Source organism: Heteronotia binoei, chromosome 3 (genome assembly GCF_032191835.1).
Source record: "Heteronotia binoei isolate CCM8104 ecotype False Entrance Well chromosome 3, APGP_CSIRO_Hbin_v1, whole genome shotgun sequence".
In the NCBI taxonomy this organism is placed as follows: Eukaryota; Metazoa; Chordata; class Lepidosauria; order Squamata; family Gekkonidae; genus Heteronotia; species Heteronotia binoei.
This window is the reverse complement of record NC_083225.1, coordinates 69,779,894-69,804,478: the sequence shown is the minus strand read 5'-3', so window position 1 is coordinate 69,804,478 and position 24,585 is coordinate 69,779,894. Positions and strand designations below refer to the sequence as shown.

The following is a 24,585-nucleotide window of genomic DNA, read 5'->3' as shown; positions in this document are numbered from 1 at the left end:
AGGAAGAGAAAGTTTAGTTTTCCCTAAGGAGGTAAACATAAAGAACAGCATAATACCAGCCATTTCTGAGAAATGGAAAAATAAGATATTCACACTTGACACTTCACATAAAGGAATGTATTTTAATCAATTTTAAAAAAATAGGTGGCTGAAAGCCAGGGGATAAAAACAAAAGAAATGGATGGCAAAGCAGACAAAACAGAACAAACAAACTTCATACTAGCACACAAAAATGACCCAAACTACAAGTTTGGCAAAAGAACTTAGGGTGAAGCAGGGCTCATTGAACATTAAAAAAATCCTCAGGGAACCAAAGATATATGGATTTGTGATACCTGGAATTAAGCTGGAAGGATAAATCTCCTGAGGTATGATCACCTGGGGACCTTTGACAGTCTGATATGTTTCTCACTGCGTAAACAGAAAGCCAGCAAAGCATATAGTTCCTCAGCCTACTGCCACAGCTAGGTTTGCTATTTGCACACTTCCACTGAGTAAACCTCTGCCCTCATCCCCAGCCCTCAAGAAACTGAGAAGCAGAAAAAATAACTCCATAGTGACCCTAGGAATTTCCCCATGTCTGTATGGTATTTACTAAAGAGATTAGGGGAATTTGTACAGCATCATCCATAAATGGCATTATATTCTCCCAAACGCCACCCCACCAATCCCTCAAAATCTCCCCATATTTGTCAAGGCAGTGCTAGCACCCCTAGCAAAAGCATTTGCTGTACTTGCCTCTTTTCCCCAGCCCCCAGTTGTCGTCTTCTTTGTAAAATTGCAAAGCAGGGGTCTCCAGTGTGGTATCCAGTGGCACGGGTCTCCTGATGTATCAAGTGTTTTTAGAAAGTGGGTAGGGCCAGGTGGGGCTATTTGAATTCATGATGTTTATGGTATCCTGCAGATAGTGCCTTTATGTAAAGTGCTTTCTTTGTACAACTAGCAGCATGATATTTTAAAAACCCAGTGGAATTTGATGCTGACTATGCACAATTGGGCTGCACAGCTAAAATACTTACTGCACATAGCTGGAACTTCCATGGAAGCTATTACTGTTTCCCAGTTTTTGAGTATTCTTATCATTCAGGTGCAAGTTGATCGTAACATTACCACATCCTGAGTGGAGAGGTAAGAAATAAGTTGCCTGGCCTGCCAAAGGTGGTAGAAAGCAGATCTGGCAACCGCTGTGATCTGGACCGCCATAGAAAGTGAAGCATTCAAGATCACCCCAAGGCTTCTAACCCTTGGTGCTGGCATTATTTGGGGATTCTGTTCTCAGTAGACCTGTCTTGAACCCCTCAATTTAGAACAGTGCTTAATAAAACAAAACGTGGTGCAAACGCCAAAAATAGATTTTTTCTATAATAAGGGAAGGAAGTATATTCCTGGAGTGGTGCAAACCTTTAATTTGAAAGTGGTTCCCATAATTCTTTATGGTTCCTCTATTTGGATAAAAGCTATCTCTAATAATATTGACCAACCATTAGCCCAATTCTTATTGAAAATATTGAATATTCCCTGTTCTGTGTTAAACATCATATTACAAGCAGAATTTGGACATATCCTTGGAAATGAGCATGGCACTTTGCTTTCAAACTGAGATTAAAACAGCTCTTTGCTGAAGATGGTTTGTTAGCTGCTTTAAATCGAGATACCCACAGATCAACTTGATGAAAACCCTGGATGAGAAAATGATGAAAGTTAGAATGCCAACTGATGATATTTTTGAGATTTTCTCTGATCAAAAAGCGAGTCCTTGAAATCCACCATGGTAGTTCGAACCTGAGAGCCCACAGAGTATGCTCACCCCTATTTTTTTTGGTCTATCTTATCTAAAATCTTTACAACCCCCCCCCCCCCCCATGCACTATCTTACCATCCCATGTTATTGCAGAGCCTTTTTGTTTGCAAGATTGAACATTATTCATGATGCATTATAGAATAACTAAAGCAAAAGGCCAGCCCATGCCCCAAAAGCTTATTCATGAGATCAGGATTTCCCAAACTTTTTCAGCCTGTGGGCGCCTTTGGAATTCTCACACACAGGGTGGACACCACCGCAAAATGGCTGCCACAGGAGGCAGAACAAACCACAGAATGCCAAAGAGAGAGCTTATACATAACTCTCAAAATCTTTTGGCAGTCCCTGGGCCGAGGGAGGCCAAATTAAAAGTCACCAGGGAAAGGGCCTTCTCGTTTACAGCTCCCCACTGGTGGAACCAGCTGCTGGAGGAGGTGCAGGCCTTGTAGAGCCTTACCCACTTCCACAAGGCCTGCAAGACTACCCTCTTTCAGCTGGCTTTTGCCTAATATGGAATTTAAGAACATAAGAACATAAGAGAAGCCATGTTGGATCAGGCCAACGGCCCATCAAGTCCAACACTCTGTGTCACACAGTGGCAAAAAATTTTATATACACACATACACTGTGGCTACTAGCCACTGATGGACCTGTGCTCCATATATTTATCTAAACCCTTCTTGAAGGTGGCTATACTTGTGGCCGCCACCACCTCCTGTGGCAGTGAATTCCACATGTTAATCACCCTTTGGGTGAAGAAGTACTTCCTTTTATCCGTTTTAACTTTTCTGCTCAGCAATTTCATCGAATGCCCACGAGTTCTTGTATTGTGAGAAAGGGAGAAAAGTACTTCTTTCTCTACTTTCTCCATCCCATGCATTATCTTGTAAACCTCTATCATGGCACCCCGCAGTCGACGTTTCTCCAAGCTAAAGAGTCCCAAGCATTTCAACCTTTCTTCATAGGGAAAGTGCTCCAGCCCTTTAATCATTCTAGCTGCCCTTCTCTGGACTTTCTCCAATGCTATAATATCCTTTTTGAGGTGCGGCGACCAGAACTGCACACAGTACTCCAAATGAGACCGCACCATCGATTTATACAGGGGCATTATGATACTGGCTGATTTGTTTTCAATTCCCTTCCTAATAATTCCCAGCATGGCGTTGGCCTTTTTTATTGCAGACGCACACTGTCTTGACGTTTTCAGTGAGTTATCTACCACGACCCCAAGATCTCTCTCTTGGTCAGTCTCTGCCAGTTCACACCCCATCAACTTGTATTTGTAGCTGGGATTCTTGGCCCCAATGTGCATTACTTTGCACTTAGCCACATTAAACCGCATCTGCCACGTTGACGCCCACTCACCCAGCCTCAACAGATCTCTTTGGAGTTCCTCACAATCCTCTCTGGTTCTCACCACCCTGAACAATTTAGTGTCATCCGCAAACTTGGCCACTTCACTGCTCACTCCCAACTCTAAATCATTTATGAACAAGTTAAAGAGCATGGGACCCAGTACCGAGCCCTGCGGCACCCCACTGCTTACCGTCCTCCACTGCGAAGACTGCCCATTTATACTGACTCTCTGCTTCCTATTACTAAGCCAGTTTTTGATCCACAAGAGGATCTGTCCTTTTACTCCATGACTCTCAATTTACTGTAGAAGCTGTCACCACGGAACAACTGTAAGATGGACAACACCGAGATTTTAGCACCAAACTAATCTGTTGGTTTTAATTAGTTAGTTTTAATTAGATGGTTTTAATGTAAGATAATAATATGTATTTATGATTTGTGAATTGTTTTGTATACATCTTGTTTTAACTGTTGAAATATAGCATATTAAGTTATGCCATGTGAGCCGCCCTGAGCCTGCTTCGACAGGGAGGGTCGGATACAAATTAAAGATGATTATTATTATTATTTTCACAATGAAATGTGTGTGCTCTTGCTTGCATTGCAAGTGCTAAAAATAGCCCTGCAAAAAGGGTTTTCCTCTGGCACTTCCATTATTCATGTGATGTGGCATATTACAGAAAACAAACAGTGCACATTTTACCACAAAGTGCTATATTCATGGATGTGGGGAGGAGGAACATTCCCCCTGGGGACAGTTGAACAGAATGTTTTCAACACAACCTCAGACATGTGGGAAATGAGTATTTGTACAGACAAAAGAATGAGGAAATGAGAAATTTCATTTCAGAAATGAGAATTCCTTTCATTGGAACTTCAGCAATATAGCCATTCCTTTATAGATCAACCCAGACCTTTTGTTGTCTCCTTCCTTGCCAGACAGGAGAAGCATCCACTGCTAATCTTTTCAGACTGGAGGGAAGAGGAAGGAGACAAGAGAAAGAACTGCCTGCAATCACCTTTCCATGATAATACCATCCTGAAATGGCAGTGTACTGGATTTTTGGTACATGATATGTTAACATTTTTAGAAGCTGAAGTCCAGCACAAGAAACAACCACCACCAATTGTTCGAGGGAACTGATGCTTTGCACATAAAAAGGCATCATTAGCAATACGATTGGGCTGATGGTTATTGAACTGGCTGTCCATGCCCTTACTGTAGTGTTGTTCAGACTATCCGTGACTGGAAGGAAATGGGGGAGCAGGCTCATGTGTGCAGTCCTCCCTCAGGGGGCCATACTGGTCCTGAGGCCACAAATGGCTATTCATATTTAGATCAATCTCAAGCCTCCTCCAGCCCTTTAATGAACCCCCAGAAGGGTGGGAGGAGAAGCAGGTTTGTATATGTGCTTCTTCCTCCTGACATGCAAACATTTGTCTGATGGACTGCTGACAGATAGGTACGTGCATAGCCCAATCTCCAAGCTATCAGGAGTGCTGCTTTTTAGACCTCCCTTTGTGTGTTCACTGAAGTTCTGAAAAGAATGATCATAGCGCTTCACTAGGTGGCCTTGAGACCAAATTAAGCTCTCTAAGGTGTGCTAAACTTTTAACTAATGAATCTGGGTAAGGCTATTAATTGTAGGACATTTTGGAGGTCATTCATTCATAGGGTTGCTGTAAGTTGGAAAGGACTTGATGGCAGTTAACACACACACACACCACTTTTGACAATCAAATATCTCTATCTTTCCGTTCTATTTCACTTAAAAACAACTTAAGTAATGGGAAGATAGACATGAGCAAAGAAGAGGAGAGGGAGCTTTTCATAATTCTTTCTTTGTCCATCTCTTCTGTTTTGCTTTCACTTTTGTAGTTGCTTCTGAAAGCAGAGAAGTTTTTTAGCTTTGCCTGAACTTCCACTTTGGTGGGAGGCCTCCCATTAAGTGCCCTCATGGTCCTTCTGCTGCTCCACGGAGCAGTGGAAGCAAAATAGGGAGAGGAGGTTGGCATTGCATCAATGCTGTAATGTCACTTCTGGTACAAACTTGGAAGTGATGTTGTGGTCTCAGTGCAACACCAGTTTTGTTGTCCCTAGGTTTGCCAAGTCCAATTCAAGAAATATCTGGGGACTTTGGGGGTGGAGCCAGGAGATTTTGGGGGTGGAGCCAGGAGACATTGGGGTGGAGCCAGGAGCAAGGGTGTGATAAGCATAATAGAACCCCAAGGCAGTTCTGGTCATCACATTTAAAGGGACAGCACCCCTTTTTAAATGCCTTCCTTCCATAGGAAATAATGAAGGATAGGGGAACCTTCTTTTGGGGCTCATAGAATTGGACCCCCTGGTCCAATCGTTTTGAAACTTGGGGGGTATTTTGGGGAGAGGCACTAGATGCTATACTGAAAATTAGGTGCCTCTACCTCAAAAAATAGCCCCCCCAGAGCCCCCGATACCCACGGATCAAGTCCCCATTATTCCCTATGGGAATCATTCTCCATGGGGAATAATTGCCCAATAGACATTTCCTTCCCCCCCTCCCCACTGCTTTCTGATGACACTAAAGCAGGGCCAGATATGGGGGGGCAGAGGGGGGGTGCTTGCCCCGGGAGCTGATGGAGTGGGGGGTGCCAAATTGGGTATGGAGTCCATTGTATTCTATGGGACCATAAGATAGAATGGCCCATAAGAGGGTGCCATTTTTTAATTTTGCCTCCCCTCAAAAAACATGTAGATACGGTCCTGCCCTAAAGTGGGGGCAGGGGGAGGGCCTCCAAACCTGGGGATTGGCAACTCTCTCTCTCTCACACACACACACTTACTGGGTCTGTTTCCTCCACAACCACATCTGAAAAGAACAGGGGCTACACTGCTCTCTCTCTCTCTCTCTCTCTCTCACACACACACACACACACACACACACACTTAGCTGCTCTGAAACAAAAGCAAAACAAACCGAGGGACTGTGTTGCTGACCTTCCCATGAAGTACTTCCTATTCAAATTTGAAGGCACACACACACACATTTTGAAACAGACCTGTTTGCAGGTTTCTAAACCTGCCCAAGATCTACAGCTGAGGCTGAATGAGCTGAAATTTATAATAGTTGACATCCACAAGGTATAGAAGCTCAAGTATCAAACTGGGACCTGGAAAACTGTTCAGAACTCCCACTCATGCCCTGGAAGCTCACTGGGTGAACTTGGGGCAGACACGCATTCTCAGTCTAACCAACTTCACAGGATTCTTGTAAATATAAAATGGATGAGGAGAGAATGATGCTATAAGCCACTTTGCGTTTCCATTGGGGAGAAAGGCAGAGTTTAAATTTTCTAAGAAATAAATGCTCTAGTTCAGGGGTGGCCAAACTGTGTCTTAGGAACCCCATGTGGCTCTTTCACACATATTGTGTAGCTCTCTAAGCCCCCACTGCCCCATTGGCAGATTTGGCTATTTATTTTTTTACTGACCTCTCTTTAAATCACTTCTCCAAGTGAAGCCAGCTGGCAACTTGAAGAATGCATTTACAGTTAAAGATGCTTTCTTTCTACCTCTCCTTCCCTCTCTCCCATTCCCATCTATTTCCTTCCTTCCTTCCTTCCTTCCTTCCTTCCTTCCTTCCTTCCTTCCTTCCTTCCTTCCTTCCTTCCTTCCTTCCTTCCTTCCTTCCTTCCTTCCTTCCTTCCTTCCTTCCTTCCTTCCTTCCTTCTTTGTGACTCTCAAACATCTGACATTTATTCTCTGTGGCTCTTACGTTAAGCAAGTTTGGACACTCCTGCTCAAGTTTATTGTTTTTGTTGTTCCAGACTGGGGTGGCTGGCTGACCCATAATAATCAATCATCTTCAGTTCCTAGAAATGCCACACCCACCAGTTAACAGAGCAGTGAGGGTCAGGCTTCCAAAGGCGATCTAGGAAGCCATGTTTTTCTTCTCAGCTGTGACTGACAGTATGTATTCATCAGTTTATTCCAAATTTCTTGAGATAATTTATCTAGAATTTAAAAACATGCAGAAGAGATAACTGTGCTTTTGTTGTGTGCTGTGACTAGAGCATCTGTTCTGTTGTACAGTTTCTTCCAGTCACCATATTATAGCAGCAATGTGTAAACCAATTAATTCCATCTCCTATCTAGCTTGCTCCAGCCCTCTTGATCTGATCCATCTGTGGTATTAATGCAACACAAGCACTAACATGGGAATAAACACTGTCAACTGTAATAACAAAAGGTCAGCTCTCAGTGTTGCGAGGATGCTCAGCCTTTGGGGGACTGCAAGGCATCCTGCTTAACTTGCAGCATGTGACAATAGCCTTCTGAATTATTTAGAGCAAGACAGAATAAAGACTTTGGAGCATAAACTGGGTTTCTTTTGCTTTGATCACAAAACCTTACATTTTCCTGATAATGCAGAAAATTTCTGGAAATGACTTGTCTTGGAAGTGAGCAATTTATTATTATTTATTTTTTACTGACCTTGTCAGAGACATAAAGAACTGAGCTCCCAGTAAATTAGGGATGAGCTCAAGAAGAAATTTTCTTTTGATGGTGAGAGTTTCAGTATACCTCAAGTTTTCCTTTTGATTCAGTTGCATGCTGTATCACTGAGGGGCACCAGATTTTGTAGGTTAGCTGCCAACACTGCTTAATGAGCAATGTATCTGAAATCAAACATTCTTCCTCCAGTACTGAATTACTGATGCTCTCCACATACAATATTCTGAGCCTTTCTGCTTAACTAAAACAGATGCAGACTACCTAATTTTGCTCTGCACTCATATGGCTAGTAGGATTGCCAGGTCTCTTGGTATAGTGAGAGACCTCCCACTCTTTTTAGTTTATTTTACAAAATTTATACCATGTTTCTACCCATACAAGGGCTACCAAGGTGACTAACAGATTAAAACATACATAAAAATCACATGTAAAAACAATAAAAACCAGCCCCTCAAAAACACATACAAATAATCAAAATTAATTTGAATTAAAAACAGTGCTAAAACACATACAAAGACATAGAAACAACAATTGAAACATTGGTCAGGAAACACCAATGCCTGCCACTGCTCAGTTGTATGGTGGGGGGAAATTTCTCAGAGAAATGAGGGTGGCTTCATTGGTGTCTCTGATGTGATGATAGCACATCCAATGTGACCTGGAAATGAGGTTATCTTGTTGGGTGATGCTCTCATATTTGCCCAAAATTCTATGGCTGAACCATAGAGTCTGGGGCAAATGCTAGAGCATCACCCCAGTACAATGACATCACTTCTGGGTTGTGCCAGAAATGAAATAATTGTGCTGGAGACACTAATCACCCCCTGCCAACTGTAAGTCACCACCATCTCCTGCTTGTTGACAGGCAATGCTTGGCAATCCTTATGCTTTTTCTATTCACAATTCTTTTCTAATGGTGGAATCTGTTCCACAGCTTACCAGGGTTTATCCTCAGAAGCTGTTTTTCAGTGCCATGGATACAGGCCTACATAACTTGGAACCCATCAAGCTTAGAATATCTCAGCAGCCATGGTTTCCAGTTTGCTGGATCAAGGAGGGGTGGCTTAGTGAGAGAGCAACTTCTTTTGTATGTTAGCCCTGGTATCTCTAATTTAATGACTGCAGGTATAGGGAAAGGTCTTTCTCTACCTTAGAACTGCTGTCAGAGTAGGCAATGGAAAGTGAGACAGACCAATGACCTGGTTTAGGATAAGGTAACTTTATACGATCCAGTGTTCCCTCTAAGATGAGTTAGCATGAGTTAGCTCTGTTGGAACTCAGTCCTAAAATGGCTGACTGACTCCATCTTAGTAATAGTAATGTTGTTTCTGCAATGTCATGCTGAGTCATGCTGCATCATGGTCCAGCTGTTACCTGTTACTGAGGTAAGGTGGGATGACCTCACCTGTGATTAGGCTTTGTGCTGACTCACAAAGCTGATGCAACCTTCTGGTAAGATTGCATGATTGGTACGTGTACTTAGGGAAGCTCAGTGAGCCTGCTCAGTCTGCCTGTAAGGATTGTGGGTACTGTGAGCCTCACTATCTGGGTGGCAGCGAACACTGCTGGTGTTGGATCCTAGGCTACTGTGCTTGGATCGCGCTGTGTATACTTACTGCTGTATACTGTTATCTACTGAAGTGTGTACTGATTACTGTGTATGACCTTGGCCTGGCAACGACTCTGAATATTGGATACTATTCTGGTAAATATATCTACCATTGAATACAGTTGTTTCTCTTGTCTATTAATTCCTGTGTTTTGCCTGTTCCTCTCCTTCAGCTCTTCTGCTGCGTGCAAAATACTCTAACAAGCTCACAGATTTTTAGCCTCCAGCTCACAGATTTTTGTTTTAGCTCAGAAAGGATGACCCCAGAGCACAATAATTTATGTAGTAGCTCACAACTTTAATACCAGTGGCCAGGACTTTCTTGGTAGAAAAATCCCAGCAGGAACTCATTTGCATATTAGGCCACACCCCCTGACTTCACCATTGTTTCACACAGGGCTTTTTAAAAAAAGCCCAGCAGGAATTCATTTGCATATTAGACCACACCCCCTGATGCCAAGCCAGCCGGAACTTCGTCCATGTGCGTTCCTGCTCAAAAAAAGCCCTGCCAATGGCTTACATCTTTAATACCAGTAGCTCACAAAGTAGATTTTTTGCTCACAAGACTCTGCAGCTTAGAGGGAACACTGCCCTTCCCCATCTCATTTTTGCAATTCCAGGCACAAAATAACAAGAATAGCAGCAACCTTAGCATTTATAATATGATGCTTTGGAATACCCAAAGTTCTTCACAAATATGATCATGCTGGATGCCTTTCAACAACCCTGTAAGGCAAATCAGTATTGTTATCTCCATATCATAGATAGGGGTGAGGTTGAAAGAGGTATTGAACAGGGTTATTTAGTGAGTTCATGACAAATGCAATATTTGAACTACAGCCTTTGTAGCTCATAGACTTACTTAAAGTTTAGAAGGAACTCTGTTTGGAATTCTACTTGTAGTCCCTTAGCTACCTTGCCAGGGGAGGTTTATTTTTGTGGGCTGCCATACATGGCTGAGTGCAGCTTGATGGATCCCAGGTTATGCCCCCCTTAAAGGATGATAGAGTGTGCCCATCTTCTGAACTCCTTCATTCTGTATAACATAAACTTTGAAATTGCATTTATTTTTCTAGAAATTCTGCTCCAGATTCTACATTTACACACAAGACTGAAGATGTCCTTAGAAAGAAAACTTTTGAGGGCTAGAGTTTGAAAATAAATGCCATTTCAAGGTATCTGTTACACAGAATGAGGGATCACTTTCACAAGTACCCTGCAGCAAATACATTGGGTGTGCCAACAATGCTACACGTTTTGCTTTGGCCACTTTTTTGTAACATGGTATTATTATAGTACTGGTATGTACCCAAGGATCTTTCTTGCATGTCGACATACCAGCATCTAGAGAGCCAGTGTGGTGTGGTAGTTAAGAGCAGCAGACTCTAATCTGGAGGACCAGGTTTGATTTCATGCTCCTCCACATGAAGCCAGCTGGGGGACCTTGGGGCAGTCACAGTTCTCTCAGAACTCTCTCAGCCCCATCTACTTCACAAGGTGACTTTTGTGGGGAGAGGAAGGAAAGGCCACTTTGCGACTACTTAAGGTAGAGAAAAGCAGGGTATAAAAGCCCACATTTCTTCTAAAAATGCATGGGCTTATGGTATCCCTTGGCAGAGCAATCTTCTTCATGCTCCTGACTATCTAATAAGTTACTGTGTGTGTGTGTTTTAAATACAGTCTCAGGAAATGCCTCCAAATAAAAGAAAATATATAGTAAGGAATCATTCATATTGTCAAGGAGTGTGCCACAAGGGTCTTGGAGCAGAAGACACTATCACCAAATGACCATGTCTTCCCCTCTTCCTTTTAATAAAGCATGGGGAACTTTACACCATCAGAAAAGGAAGACCTGGTTTCACATACTTTGAACCCTTCTAGAGTACATGACAGCACAGGAATCTGGCCATGAGCAAACATATTTGCTCTTTTACAGGTTTTGCTTTTGGTGAGTGTGCAGAAGCATGACTGACTCTTTCATTTGTGTAATTCAGAAAAATGTGTAAATTGGTTCTTGAACATTAAGTGAATGGGGCTAACCCTATAACCACGTTGCATTACTCCCATGTTGGGTCATTATTAAACAGGGTTAGTACTTTGCTAAAACCACTAATGTAATAGTATACGGCCATTGTGAATCTAAAGTAAGCTTATCATGTACATTCTTGCCTGCGGTGAGAGAGGCAGTGACATGATGATGAAAAATACTATTGGAAAATTAAAAGGAACACAGGGTACAAGGGTTAGAAACACATAGCAGGATGCTCACATGCTCAGAACAGTATTCTGTCTGATACAAGAATTTGCTATAAGTGATGTCATAAGTATTGGTCACATTGCCAATATATGACATCATTTCATACGTCTTTGTTGTTTTCTTTATTTTTACCCTGAAACTCGGATTGCAGATCTGATTCACTGTCCCGTATGTTGATGACTCTTTTGTCCTCAAGCCATTCACGCGCCGTACCGACTCGACACTTTCATTCCCAACAGTCACAGTCTGTGCCTGTTCCCAGATTTGTCAGAACAGATAGCAGCAGCAAGAATGGAAATGATGCAGTGATAAACAAAACAAAAATAAGAATGGCAAAGTTAGAGAAGAATATCAGGATGAGCTGTGTGAAGCAATTCAGAAGGAAATCAGTTGGAATTTAATGTGAAAGTTAAATTGAAGCAGCCGAAATAATATGGTATGGATGGCTTTACAAATATTGTTCCTTGTTGAGAAAGACAGGTGGTAAAAGGAAGGCTGAGAGAACAACAATTCTGAATGAATCAGGAGGACTCCAGACAAGTGAAGACATAGTTCCAGCCCTATACTGTTGAAGGTACTTGAGCTATCAAGTAGAAGTTGCTGTTAAGTCTGCTAAAGCAGAATCTAAGGCTAGCTACCACCATTACTAGAAGAAAACAATGCCAAAAGAGAAATAAATGAGAAGATTCAGAATGTTTAAATTAAAGGTGAAATGACTATTTGCATCAAACCTCAAAACTGATAAATGTAATGGATTTGCAAATCTGATTTCTCTCTATGGAAATGAATACTTGGGTTTATTATGCAAATGTGAACGGCATATTGGTTTTGGCTCAAACTTAGATAAAAAAGACAAAGCTGGCAAACAACCCCTGTTTTAAATTCTTAACTCACGGCACTGAATAAAAGAAATTGAAGGGATAAAGGCATAGTTGTTACATATGAGGTGTACTGAAAAGAAGAGATCAGTTAGGTGGAAAGACTTCAATTAGGTGGAAAGACTTCCATGATCATGCTGAGAGGGAAGTGCCATACCTTATTTTGCCTCCTTTGCCTTCTCCGAAGCCTCAGAAATTCTTTGTGTTGCCTTGACACAAAATTCACTGCTGCATATTCAAGCAGTGCAGCAAACACAAAGAGAAGACACACAGCCATCCAGATGTCAATCGCCTTTACATAGGAGACCTACAAGACAAAGGAAATTAAAAGGATGGAAATAAAAACTCCTGTAAAGGGCAGTGGCATGAGGAAAAAAAATGGCATGAGGTGAAGACAGGTAGAAACAGAATTTTTAGATGTTTATCAGGTGTCACCCACAATAATTTCCCTGTTCATTTCAAAGGTCGACCTGGAAATTCTGCCCCCATTAGTAATGTTGTATCACTGCTGTCTGGCATCCCTTTGACCCATGAGGTCTTGTTGCCTTGCAGGACCTTTCTCACCTTCCCAGTCCTTGCTCTGATCTGCACACACTCCCATTGAACAAGAGCATAATTTTGTTTGTGACAGTCATGATGCTAGACATATATACACTCAATATGTATGCAATACTACACTTCCAATATTGTATTGTGACATCAGTGAAACTCGTAATAGTCACCACAGCTGAATATATTAACTCATTTTAGTAGGTAAAGGAAATTGGGCTGGGAGTGAGGGGTAACAGCACCAAGAAAGACAGCATTAAAGCAATATAAATGTGTACAAAATATGTACAGAAAAATTGCTGACAGATTAAAGTCTCTTTGAAACACTGGTCGTTTTCGCACTCACCTTCCGCCAGCGCGACCCCCCTCTTCACCGTGCAGGATCTGCGTGGATTTCGCACTAAACGCTGCGGAGCAGCCAGAAAAGCCGGAAGCTCCCGTCGCAAAAGCCGCGCAAATGCCAAACTGCTTTTTGGCGGTTTCAGTTTGAGCGGCTTTGGCGCCGGGAGCTTCCGGCTTTTCTGGCTGCTCCGCAGCGTTTAGTGCGAAATCCGCGCAGATCCTGCGCGGTGAAGAGGGGGGTCGCGTCGGCGGAAGGTGAGTGCGAAAACGACCACTGTCTCTCAAAAAGAACAGAAACCCAAGTAAGTAGTAGTGGCTTTGCTCTAATATAAATTTGAACAGAAGTTTCCTACATGTAGAGGACAATATGATCTCCCACACATAAAACCTGAAGGCATATGGGCCAGAGTGTTATTACCTAAACCTAGCATAATGTATAGAATGGAGCTGTTAAAAGAACTAAAATTTTGCTGGGACATGCCCATTAGCACAGCTGGAGAGTATGTAGACTTTCATTTATACTTTCCCAAGCCACTGACTTCTATGACAGCTCACTAACGAAAAGAAAATGGAAACAGAAAAGAAGTAGATAATGGCAGGCGCAAAAGGGGCAGCAGGAATATCACCTTCTCCTCCAGGGTCACAGCTTGAGCCCTATTTGGAGACACAGTGACATCCCAAAGTGCTTGCATTTTGTTTTTGAGCTGTCTTTCCTCCAGCTTCAGAAAAAATTCACAGTAAGAACCTTCCCACAACCAGTTCACATGCAGCCCAATTATGCTTGTTTATTTTTTTATGATTTTGCACTTTGCAAAGGAGTTGCTACTAGGGTTGCCAAGTCCAACTCAGCAAATATCTGGGGACTTTGGGGGTGGAGCCAGGAGCAGGATATGACATCACCTTTGTGATTTCATATCCTGTGTTGTCACTTCCAGGTCAAAGATCAAGTGATGTCACTTCCACGCTCCATTTTTCGATGGTGTCACTTTCAGCACACTGCACCCAAATGCCTTCCCTTCCTGTGATGTCACTTCCTCCTTCCAAATTTAAATTTAGCTCTTTACATTGCTTTTGCTACTCAAACATTTGTTGAGTAGCAGATCTCCAGCCACCACCTGGAGGTTGGCAATTTTAATTTATATCCTACCTTCCATGGGAACCCAAAGCTGCTTCCATCAGAGGCTGAGAGTATTCCAATGTTACCCAGCAAGTTTCCTTGGCAGAGGGGGGATTCAAATCCAGGTCTCTCAGACCCTAGTCTAGCACTCTAGGTTAGACTTTACCCTTTTAAGCTTAGGATCCCCACGTAGTTCCCTTCTTTGGTTTCCAAATAGTTAGCAAAACTGATTTACTGTGTCTCTCCCCACTCACCCCTCTCCAAATGCAATGCTGAGGAGGACAGACCCAGCCTCCCTTCCCTACCTGCAACAAACTCTCAGTCTCTTTTTCTCACACAAACACACACAGGAAGGGGGGGACGTTTGTTGATGGTAAAGTGCTGCTGGGTCAAACATGATACTGAGGAAAGGGGGCGGGGAAGCAGGCACAGTCTTCACCCCCAACACACAGAAAAACTCAAGGAGGGGGGGGAAGCCTCCTTGATCTGAAAGGTGCAGTGCTGCTGGGTAAAACAATCACGAGGAGAGTGAGAAAGGATGGCATTTATAGCTCCCCTTCACCTCCAGCACACACTCACAGATGAAGAGAGAGAAAAAACGTTGTTGATCTTAAAAGTGCTCCTGCTGGGTCAAATGCAATGGTGAGGAGGACAGACCCAGCCTCCCTTCCCCCACTTGCAACGTCGGTTGAGCGGACAGCTGCTCACGCTCGTCCCATTCTGTGGCTCACTTTTTCCCCTGCCTCCACCCTCCCTTTTTCTCATTTTACCTCAGAGGCGGAGCGGGCGATGCTGCTGCGCTGCCGCCTCCTGTCTGCTTCACACCGTAGCTGCTGCACCAAGATGGGCTCGGAGAAGGACTCGGACTCGCTGTTTCCCCCCTCCCCCCGCTTCCGGATTTTTGGAGAGCGGGAGAGGAGGCTGCAAATTCGGGGGTCCCCCAGCAGGGTGGGGGGGGGGTTGGGAAGCCTAGTTGCTACTTTACAAGGTAACACCAAAGGCTGCACCCAGCCAGCTTTTCTTCTTGTGAAAAAGAAAGCAGGAGTTTCCTCTGACCACCAAAAAGGACTAGGCACTAAGCAGGCATACATGGGAGTTCCCTAGGCAAAAGCCATGTGGGATAGCAGTAGTATCAGGAAAAGGAAGTGCCGTGAAAAACCAGGCAAGGTACAACTCTTAGTATTGTCCAGCTGTAAAACACATGATATTTTGTGGTGTCTCTAACAGAGCTGCACTTGCCATGTATTGTTAGTCCTTCTGGATGTGTTTTGTGGTGATTTCATAGCTTTTGCAGTGTAATTTTCTGTCCCTTCCCCTTTCCACCCTTTAAATGTATCCACATGAACACCAAGAAGATGTTCTCAGTCATATGACTGCTGAAAGTGTGCTCTCAAGGACCAGCATTTTTGACTGAGCAAATCCTCTTCTAAGTGTGAAAAAGGCACAAATGACAAAATAAAATGGAACCTCTGACTTTAGACTTCTCACCACTTAAAAATTGTACTCCCCTGAACTGCATGTGCACAATTGCTGCATTGGCCAAATGATTTTAACTCCATCATACTGCCTTGAAGAACGGTAAAACACCTGGCCACTGCGTGCTTTCCATATAAGGCTGTGGGCCTGCTTTTCAAAGGTGTATCATTTTAAGCTTCAATGGAAACAGATGCTTCCCATGTACCTTTGTATGTGGGACAATGGGCACATATCCAGACTCTCAGTCTCATCAGTAAGTGCATATGCAAAACAGCTCCTGTCTGTCTTTAAGCATCCTATGATTTCTTCCATCTCCAAAACAAGTGGGCAGTTGATCTACATTGGTACCCCATATCTTGTGGATATCTTTTTGAGAAAACTGCCCCATAGACGTGCCCATTCCTGCCTCTCAGTGCTGTACAAGCAGTATCCTGAACAGAAGAGCTTACAGATTTGTGTGGAAAGAAAATATAGTATTGTTCTCAGTGCCATGTAGTACATTAAACATTGATATCCTGGATATGAAATCCTGCATCCATAGCAACCATCAGCAGAACTCCCACATGTGTCAACAAAATAGGTATTGTCTATATCATCTCTTAAGGAAAGTAATTCTCACATTGACCTTCAGCTGCTACGGTTGCAAGGCTGGATACGATGCTCTGATGTTTGCATCTGTCCCACAACACTTCATATTATATTGCTACCTGACCAGAATTTGATCAGGGTTAGGGAGTCTCTCTAGACTGTAGATACCAAGAATGCAATCAGGGACAGAAATGGTCTTTGCTACAATAAAATCCAAAGGAAGTGTGAGTTCTCATGGGGAATTCTTACCTGGCAGATTTTCTGGACTGGGAAAGAGGAAACAAAAGTGCTTAATTTCACTGCATTCACCCATTTATATACCACACCTACCCCATTAGGACATCTAAAGCCTGTGGAAGGATCCAGAGCCACTCTAACTGCTGCAGCAACCCCCTTGGCACCCCTTAAGAATCTTTATTAATTTTGTTATGGACCTGATGAAACTGAACATAAAACATTAGGAAAATAATAATAAGAGATTTACTTTTTATCAGAAAGGAAGTCCTACCTCACTCAAATAATAATAATAATAATAATAATAATAATAATAATAATAATAATAATAATAATAATAATAATAATAATAATAATAAATTTTATTTATATCCCGCCCTCCCCGCCTAGGCGGCTCAGGGCGGCTAACAACAATTCAACCTTAACATAAATAGATAAAACATTGAATTTAACAATTAAAGTTAAACATATAAAAACCAGTTAGTTAAGTTAAAATACATAGTTTAAGTTACATTATATATATCTGGCAGCAATAAAACTGTTCTGGCGCTGGTTCTGCCAGTTTAGATAATATTATAGATGGCGGTTCTTTGTTCCTAGAAGCTCAGCAGTCAATATCGTTATAAGCTTGTCTAAAAAGGGCGGTCTTGCAGGCCCTGCGGAACTGGTCGAGGCTCCGCAGGGCCCGCACTTCCTCCGGGAGCTGGTTCCACAGTGCAGGAGCCACAACTGAAAAGGCCCGTGCTCTGGTGTTTTGGAGTTTGACCTCTCTCGGCCCAGGGATGATCATTTTATTTTTACCTAGTGACCTCAGTGCCCTCTGGGGTTCATATGGGGAGAGACGGTCCCTTAGGTAGGCTGGTCCTCGGCCATATAGGGCTTTAAAGGTAATAACCAACACTTTGTACTGGACTCGGTAGGTAATTGGCAGCCAGTGCAGTCCGCGCAGCCCCGGCAGTATGTGCTCCCATTTCGAGAGCCCCAATAGTAGCCTGGCCGACGCATTCTGCACCAGCTGCAACTTCCGGGTCCGGCACAGAGGTAGCCCCAAGTAGAGGGCATTACAGTAGTCCAATCTTGAGGTGACCGTTGCATGGATCACTGTTGCGAGGTCGCGACATTCCAGGAAGGGGGCTAACTGCCTTGCCCGCTTCAGATGGAAGAATGCTGACTTGGCAGTGGCTGCTATCTGGGCCTCCATTGATAATGAAGGCTCCAGTAAAACACCCAAACTCTTTACCTGGCGTGCTGGTTTCAATGGTGCGCCGTCGAAAGTTGGGAGAGCTATTTCCCCTCCCCGGGCACTGCGGCCCACACAAAGGACCTCTGTCTTCGCTGGATTCAACTTCAGCCCACTCAATCTGAGCCACGTCGCTACAGCCTGCAAAGCCTGATCTAGGTTCCCTGGGGCGGAGCCAGGCCGGCCATCCATTAGTAGATAGAGCTGGGTGTCATCTGTGTATTGATGGCAACCCAGCCCAAACCTCCGGACAATCTGGGCAAGGGGGCGCATATAAATGTTAAACAGCATTGGGGAGAGAACTGCTCCCTGAGGCACCCCACAATCAAGTGTGTGCCTCTGGGATCGCTCACCCCCAATAGCCACCCTTTGTCCCCGATCGGAGAGGAAGGAGGAAAGCCATTGCAAGGCCAACCCCCCAACCCCTATGTCGGCGAGGCAGCGCTTTAGCAACTGATGGTCGACCAACCTGTGTGGATGTCACTCTCCTTCCCCTCCCCCCTACATGCATAATTCCTAAACACGAATATATGCATAAGCTTTATTTAAGATATACTGAGGCCAGTGACTGTCATCCCATTCCACTTTTCTTCTGCCTGTTCACTGCACCCAAACATGACCGTCTGCACTGAATCAGGTAAGCATTTCCGCCTTATTTTTCACAATCATAAGCAAACAGTTAAGAAATCACAGTTGAAGCTAAAATATAGAGCAAAGCTTAAGTGTATACTTGATAAGAGGAAAGACAAGGTCTTAAACTAAATTAGACTAACAAATGGGTTTGTGAACTGAATTTGCCCATCTGTCTCCCTGATTTATTGCACTTTATCTACAGTTTCTCCTTTATTTCAAAGATCTTCAAATGCCATTGCTGTACGATTTCAATGTGGGTTTTGGGGTTTTTTTTAGTTTCCCTTTTCAGCTTCTTGGGTATCAAAAAGTCAGCCAGATAATGGGAAAGTTGTAGACCAAGACCTGAATTCATCAAAATGTGATCTCCCCCCCCCCCCCCCCCACCGCCCTCATTTCAGCACAGCACAAGAAAGTTTACCATGGATCTTTGGTTGCCCATTGGCTAGTTTTTCTTAGACTGCCAAGTGTCTGGTAGCCCAAATTCTTGTAAAGAATGCAGACTATCTAGATTTTGGCCAGGGCAAGGGCCATTTCAAGGTATTTTGTGACCTTGCTCCCTTTTTCCTGTTGCTGATTCCTGAATAACACAACATGGGCAGATGCAAAATAATCTGGTTTCCTGAGATATAACTTTTTACTTTTTAATTTCTTAAGTAAGGCACTATTATGGTAATAAACAAACAAACATATAAACATAAGATAAAACTTAGGCCAATGTCTAAAGCCAATCTACTTAAAAAGCACATTTAGAACATACAAAATCTTCTCAAGTATCCAATACACAGATTCTGGATTTTGTAAAATATGCAATCAGCTTGGGTTAAGACATAGAGAACATAAATTCAGTCACCTGGCCACAGTCACCTTATCCAGCACTGATCCCCTGCACAAATACAAACCAATCTATATCATTAGCATGGCTGTTTTCAGACTGAACCCATGTCTGAATAGCTGCTGTTCAGACACCGAAGAACAAAATTTATGGAGTTTTCTTTTCAATTTTGAAAAGTTTGTTTCACCCGGAACAACTGTGATTGGCCAAGTCCAAAGTATGCAAAGTGAAATGGAACTATTGGGAGCAAAATCCTATCTGACTTCCTATTCCAGAAGTAGAAATATTGTCACATTTGTTTTTATGGTGGGAGCTAATATTGTGAGGACAACACAAGGTTACAGTTATAGATCTTGAAGCTTCATGATACCATCCATGAGATGTTCTTGCAAATCTATACAGGGTTTCAGAAGACCTTCTCTGGTGCAAGCACCAGTCATTTTCGACTCTGGGGTGACGTTGCTTTCACAACATTCTCGGTGGGGAGGGCGGGATATAAATCAAATGAATGAATGAATAAATAAAAATCTTGACACCATGTAAAAATTGTAAATATTTACAATTATATTCCATTTGAATTGCCATATCCAGTACAAGAAAACAACTTGGGATTTTCTCTCCCCCCCTAAGTTTCTAGTAGATGCATCTTCTCTTACATAGCTAAATAATCGGCTTCCTTCCTGAAGCATAAAGAGGTAGAATATTGATTGTGTTTTCATTTGTGATACCAACATCCTGAGTTCTCTTACAGCTTTCCGAATACCAGCACTAAAATCAGGGCTTTTTTTTGTAGCAGGAATTCCTTTGCATATTAGGCCACACCCCTCTGTTATAACCAATCCTCCTGGAGCGTACAGTAGGCCCTGTAAGAAGAACCCTGTAAGCTCTTGGAGGATTGGCTACATCAGGGTGCGTGTGGGCTAATATGCAAAGAGGTTCCTGCTACAAAAAAAGCCCTGGAAGTGCTTTTCTTTTAAAACTTTTGGGTATTTCCTAAAGCATTAACAGCATCTGGCAGGTAAAACTGAACTATAATATAAAGGCACACAAAAACTAAAGTTCAGTTGTAGCTGTTTTGCCAAGATTTCATAATCATCTATTGTCATACAATCAAAGTCACAATTGGAACTTCTTTACACAGTCTTATATTCATTAAACTTCTTGAAATGCAAGGTGGATAAAAATTAGATTTTTAAAAGTTTAAATTGGGAGTTTTAAATTGGATTTTTAATAGGATGCTCTTTTTTTGAAGAAAAATCTATCTAAAAATAGTTTTCTATTTAAGATACAATATAGTCCCAAAGGTTATTCATCATGAAATATGTAGCATGCGGCTTTAATCATGCAATGTTTAAATTTTTTGGTAAATGAATTCCATTAATCCATTCACAATGTCATGCTCTCTCAGAAATTTCTGTAAGATTATTTTGGGGCATTTTTTATTTCTAAAAAATAACACAGATGCTTTGTTTTGCAGTTCTCAAAACTGTGAATATGTGTCTTCAGAGATAACAGCCAAAAATGTTATATAATAACCATACCGAGTTAGGAGACATCAGTCCTATTAAAAGGTAAAGGTAGTCCCCTGAGCAAGCACCAGTCGTTTTTGACTTTGGGGTGACATTGCTTTCACAACATTTTCATGACAGACTTTTTACGGGGTGGTTTGCCATTGCCTTCCCCAGTCATCTACACTTTCCTTCCAGCAGGCTGGGTACTCATTTTACTGACCTCAGAAGGATGGAAGGCTGAGTCAACCTGGAGCTGGCTACCTGAACCAGCTTTCTCTGGGATTGAACTCAGGTCATGAGCCGAGGGCTCCGACTGCAGTACTGCAGCTTTACCACTCTGCGCCATGGGGCTCTTAACAGTCCTATTGGTCCTCTGCAAATATTTGCTAGGGTTTCCAGCCTCCAGATAGGGCCTGGAGATCATCCATTTTACAACTGATCATCTGGCAGAGATCAACTCCCCTGGAGAAAATGACTGCTTTGAAGGGTGGACTCTATGGTATTATACCATGCTGAGGCCCCTCTGCTTCCCAACCCCACCCTCTTTTGGATCCAACCCCTAAGTGTCCAAGTATTTTCCAACACAGACCTTGCAACCCTAATGCACATAGAATCAACCCCTTAAGTGTTAAGTTTCAAGAAGTTTAATGAATATAAGCCTTTTGGGGGTGTAAGAGGTCTGGATCAGGAGGCAGTATTAAGAGCTAACTGTGAGGAGAGAGCCGAAAGCTGTACAAATGAAAGTAAACTTTGTGAGCAGAATACTCCAAAAATTTTGAGACCTTTGTGAGTGTATCCTCATGACTATTTAAGCATATATATATAAGCTATATAATGTTATTGTTTTAGCTAGATAAAAACAATTGACTTCCGGGGAAGGAAAATGCTGAGCTGAGCTGTCTCTCTCAACGGGAGCAGGCTGGAACTTCTGTTCGGGGTAGTGGAAGGCAAATTAATGCCTACTGCCTACTTTTCTTAGTTAGAGAATAGTCCAAGACATGCACAGAAAACTTTAAGGAGATTTACCTTGGCTAAAAGGGAGCCCTGGAGGGGACTTCTTTGAAGCTTTGAGGGGTCTCAGGAGAAGTTGCATAGTCATCGTCTGCAGAAGTGCCCAGAGTCATTTATTTGACATAAGATCATCAGGATCCTAACCTTCTTGGACATTGCTAAACATCTAAAGCTTTGAAAGACCAGTGGAAACTTGGATAATTGGAAGAAAAGGTACAGAAGATTATTTTTTCATTCCGGAGCTATTTATAGCTTAAAGGGACAAAGTTAAAAGGTGGGAAAAGAAAATATAGAGAGCTTGGAAGAAGAGGGAAGGAAGAGGTGAAATTTGGATTTTATAAATATAAAGGACAGTGTTAAAAACTGCTAAAAAGTGAGATGGAATTTATTGTTTTGTCTACTTGCGGTTTTGGAAGTAAAAGCAACATCGTCATACTGGAACAGACCTGCAGCACATCTGAGCAAGACAGGAAATACGTCAAGTATCGTGAGATCTCCTTGTGACTTTGTGGTAACAAAAACAGGAAGTAGTGGAAAGAAAACCTACTCTAGGAATATATACCATTGAGAAACATCAGCGGCTATTGCTGGGAGGCTAAATTATAAACATTGTTATAAAAAGAATTTGGGACAGTATAAATTGTTGGAATCAACTGAAAAGAGGGTAAAAAGATAACAACTATTGGTCATATTATTTGTGTGGTCCTTGGAAATTTTTAAAAGGGAAAAGAAATTGCAAGAAGTAATAAAAAGTTGCGGCTGCCACTTTGGAAAATTTAAAAACTTTAAAAATAAATATCTGGACTTTAGGAGCTCAGAGGATGGCAAAATTGGGCTTGCCGTAAAGGGCAAGTCCTACTCATTTGAATCTGATAGTCAAAATGAAAATCGGTGAGATATAAAATCTCATTGTTTTTTGAAGGGTTTAAAAGTTTTAAAAATTTATGTTTTGCTCTAGGAAGCTCTGAGGAAGGTGAAACTAAGCTGATTATAAAAAGCAAGTTCTAATCTTTTGAACCTGATAGTTAAATCCGAAATCTGTGAAGTTAAAATTTTTGGTGTTTTTAAATGTCTGAAGCCAAGCAGCCCCAAACAAGGGCTCTTTCATTGGAGAAGATGCAGGAACAACTGGACGCGATGGAAGCCAGAATGATGAGAGGGGTGAGGAAGATGATAGATGAATCGAAAGAAGAAATTATTGCAGAGATTAAAAAGGATATGGAAGATCTCAGAAAGGAAACTGGGGAAACATCTAAGAAAGTGCAGGAAGTAGAAGGAAAAATGAAAGTATATGATTCCACCTTGTTGAAAATCCAAGAAAAAGTGACAATCCATGACTGCAAATTGATGGAAACTCAGATACGTCTAAGAGGAGTGCCTGAAGTGGAGGATGGGGATTTGAAAGGATATATAATAAAAATAATTGCAGAATTTTTAGATGAAGATCCTGAAGAGACTAAAAATATGTATGATTATATGTATAGAGTGAACTCACTTTATGCCAAGAAAAATAATCTACCAAGAGATGCTGTTATAAGATATATGACAAAGGAAATAGTGGGAAGGATCATGAATAAAAATTTTGAAAAGGCACTGATAGTGGGAGGCAGTAAAGTGAGAATCATGAAGGAGTTGCCAAGGCAAGTGATAAATGATAGGAGAACATATAAAAAGCTGACAGAAAAATTGATGGACAATGGCACGAGGTTCAGATGGATTATACCTGAAGGTTTGAGCTTTGAACTCCAGGGGGAAAGAGTCACATTTACAAATGCTCAGAAGTTGCGTAGATTTTTTGAAGAAAATAAAGAATTTGCACCATGATGGATTACAAATTATTGTGTTGGAATGTTAATGGACTAAATTCACCACAAAAAAGAAGGGCAACATTTCATTGGATTAAGAAACAAAACTGTACTATAATATGTTTGCAAGAAGTACATATTAAACAAAAGGATTATAAATTTTTATGGAACAAACAATTGGGAGTAGAATTTTTTTCACTGAACAGAAGAAAAGAGGAGTGGTTTTATATATCAAACAAGAATTGGAGCCAAAATTAGTGTTTAAAGATAAGGATGGAAGATTTGTAGCAGTGGAGACAATATTAAATGGGAGAAAAATGTTGTTATTGGGATTGTATGTGCCTAATGGTGCAAAGGATGCTTTTTTCAAAGACATTACGCAACAATTTGATGAACTGACCTATGATCAAGTATTGTTAATGGGAGACTTCAATGGAACAGTTAGGAACTCATTGGATAGATCTGGAGGGGAAAAAATGATGGGAAAGAAGGGAAATTGCCAAAGTCTTTAATTGAATTGGCTAAACAAGAAAATCTAGAAGATATATGGAGGAAATTTAATCCTGAAGTGTGGGACTATACTTTTTTTTTCCAGCAAGACACAAAACATTTTCTAGAATTGACATGCTGTGGGGAACTAAAGACTTAAGTCTTATAACAAAGAAGATAGAGATTTTACCTAAAATAGGGACTGACCATAACCCAATAATGTGGATTACAAAATTGTCCAAGAAATTGAGAAGATGGAGATTGAATGAAGATTTGCTACAGAATAAAGAAGCAGTGACATATCTAGAAAAAGAAACTAACATTTTTTTCCAAGTGAATGATAAAGAAGATATTGATTTTCA

At 41.9% G+C, this 24,585-nt stretch overlaps 1 protein-coding gene across 7 annotated transcripts in view; it reads right to left on the bottom strand.

Moving 5' to 3' along the window:
• GLRA2 (glycine receptor alpha 2) overlaps positions 1–24,585 on the bottom strand; it is a 209,318-nt gene that overhangs the window by 24,370 nt on the left and 160,363 nt on the right. For 4 of the 7 annotated variants that reach the window (XM_060233988.1, XM_060233991.1, XM_060233990.1 and 1 more), the window contains 2 exons: positions 12,554–12,703; positions 11,651–11,770 (listed from right to left, as the gene is read on the bottom strand). In XM_060233988.1, the coding sequence (XP_060089971.1) occupies positions 11,651–11,770; positions 12,554–12,703 (270 nt within the window). The remainder of the gene's footprint in view (positions 1–11,650; positions 11,771–12,553; positions 12,704–24,585) is intronic. The other 3 variants (XM_060233989.1, XM_060233993.1, XM_060233992.1) reach the window with 1 other exon arrangement.